Source organism: Plasmodium fragile (assembly GCF_000956335.1).
Source record: "Plasmodium fragile strain nilgiri unplaced genomic scaffold supercont1.55, whole genome shotgun sequence".
Lineage (NCBI taxonomy): Eukaryota > Apicomplexa > Aconoidasida > Haemosporida > Plasmodiidae > Plasmodium > Plasmodium fragile.
In genome coordinates, this window is record NW_012192635.1 from 116,572 (window position 1) to 118,120 (window position 1,549).

Here is a 1,549-nt window from a genome sequence, read left to right on the forward strand (position 1 = left end):
TAACATTTTGAAGTAGCTGCAAATAGCACCTTTGCTTTTTTTTTTTTTCTTTTCTGGAGAAAGGTATGTGTTGGGTAGTAGCCTATCGTATACGAACAGAGGAGGCACACTTGTTTTCTCTCCCATATTAGCGTTAGAGTAAAAGCGTCTGGAGAGAGTGCAAAATGGGTTTAGGTTCACCCAGCTCTAAAACGGCAAATTCAATATGCACGCTTGACACGAAAAACATGTAGCGTTAGTGGGAAGAAAAGTGTGGCCCTATTTTCTGTGTCACGTTTTTGACTTGTTTTTCATTTAATATAAAATTGTCCCGATTTTTTCTATGCTACATTGTTCCCTTTATTCACCCCTACACCCCCAGGAGTAGTCCCCTAACCCTTCACAAGTAGCAGGCCGTGGTGGCAACACAGAAGTTGCTGTAGACTGAACGAGGTCTTCCCCTTGAATGAAAGGCGAAAAAAAAAAGTGACACATCGGAGAGTTGTCTCCTTTAGAAAGGAAGAATAGAAGGGCAGGAAAAAATGGAAGTACACGTTAGGTTTGCAATTTTGGGTCTCCTGAACATGTTGTTGGTGACGTTCATTTTTCTGTTGATACATCAGGTGGGTGCACTAGTGTTAGAATATTCCACATAATGGACGATTTCCTTCTCTCCGCCTCCCTTTGCTGAGTTGTTTTTCTAAATGAATAACTTTTTTTTTTTTTACCCCTTCCCCTCATACAGGAAAGAGGCCTAAACGGAGAATCGCTAAGTAGTACCACGGAAAGATGTACACAATTGGGTCAGAGAAAACTAGCGGCATGCTCTCCTCCAAGTCCAATGAACAATGAATTGAATGAAGACGATGAGACTCCTGGGACGAGCAGCGCTAGTAATAACCCCGGACATGGGAAGGGAAATTATATGAATGAGCATAATAGTATGAACAATAAAAAAGGCAATAATGCAAAAAATGCAAATGCAATAAATTATGTGTATAACGATATAGAAGACACATATGAACTCCCTGATTATAACATGATAAAGGAAAATGAAAGGAGACTAAAGGAGGACTATGATTTGAGTTCGTACGAAAAGAATGAAAATGAATTTTTGCGACACATATCTGAGGGTGAAGTGAATGAAAGGATTAAGAAGTTAGGAGAGTATGTAAATGTGAAGGAGATGTTTATTATATGGAACTACATCAATGGGTTCGAAAGAGCAAAATATATTAACATGGAGAAAAATATGATTCAACATTGTGAGGACCTTTCTTCCACTTATAATGTTTCAAAAAAGACAAAGACTAAATTGTGGACTACGATTTACTACTACATGAAGGATGAGATGTTTTACCAGGAAAGGAAATTACACAAGGCGCTATACAACTTCCTGGACCAGGGGCCAAGTCCGAAGGGGCTCTTTCTAGAGTTCATTGATCAGACGATACGTTCCTGGAGAGACTTCCGCAGGGGCGTAAACAAAATCTGCATGGCTATGTTAAACTCGACGGTGAAAGGGGATTCATCGGGTGGTGTGTCGTTGCAGCGTGATGGAGTGGCGTGA

The 1,549-nt window shown here is 40.2% G+C and overlaps 1 protein-coding gene across 1 annotated transcript; it reads left to right on the forward strand.

Moving 5' to 3' along the window:
• Nucleotides 1-521: 521 nt before the first annotated feature.
• On the forward strand, nt 522-1,549 carry AK88_04175 (uncharacterized protein; the record flags this gene model as incomplete). The annotated part of the gene is made up of 2 exons (XM_012481785.1): nt 522-602; nt 725-1,549. 2 exons carry the CDS (start codon nt 522-524, stop codon nt 1,547-1,549), a joined length of 906 nt encoding a protein of 301 aa, XP_012337208.1.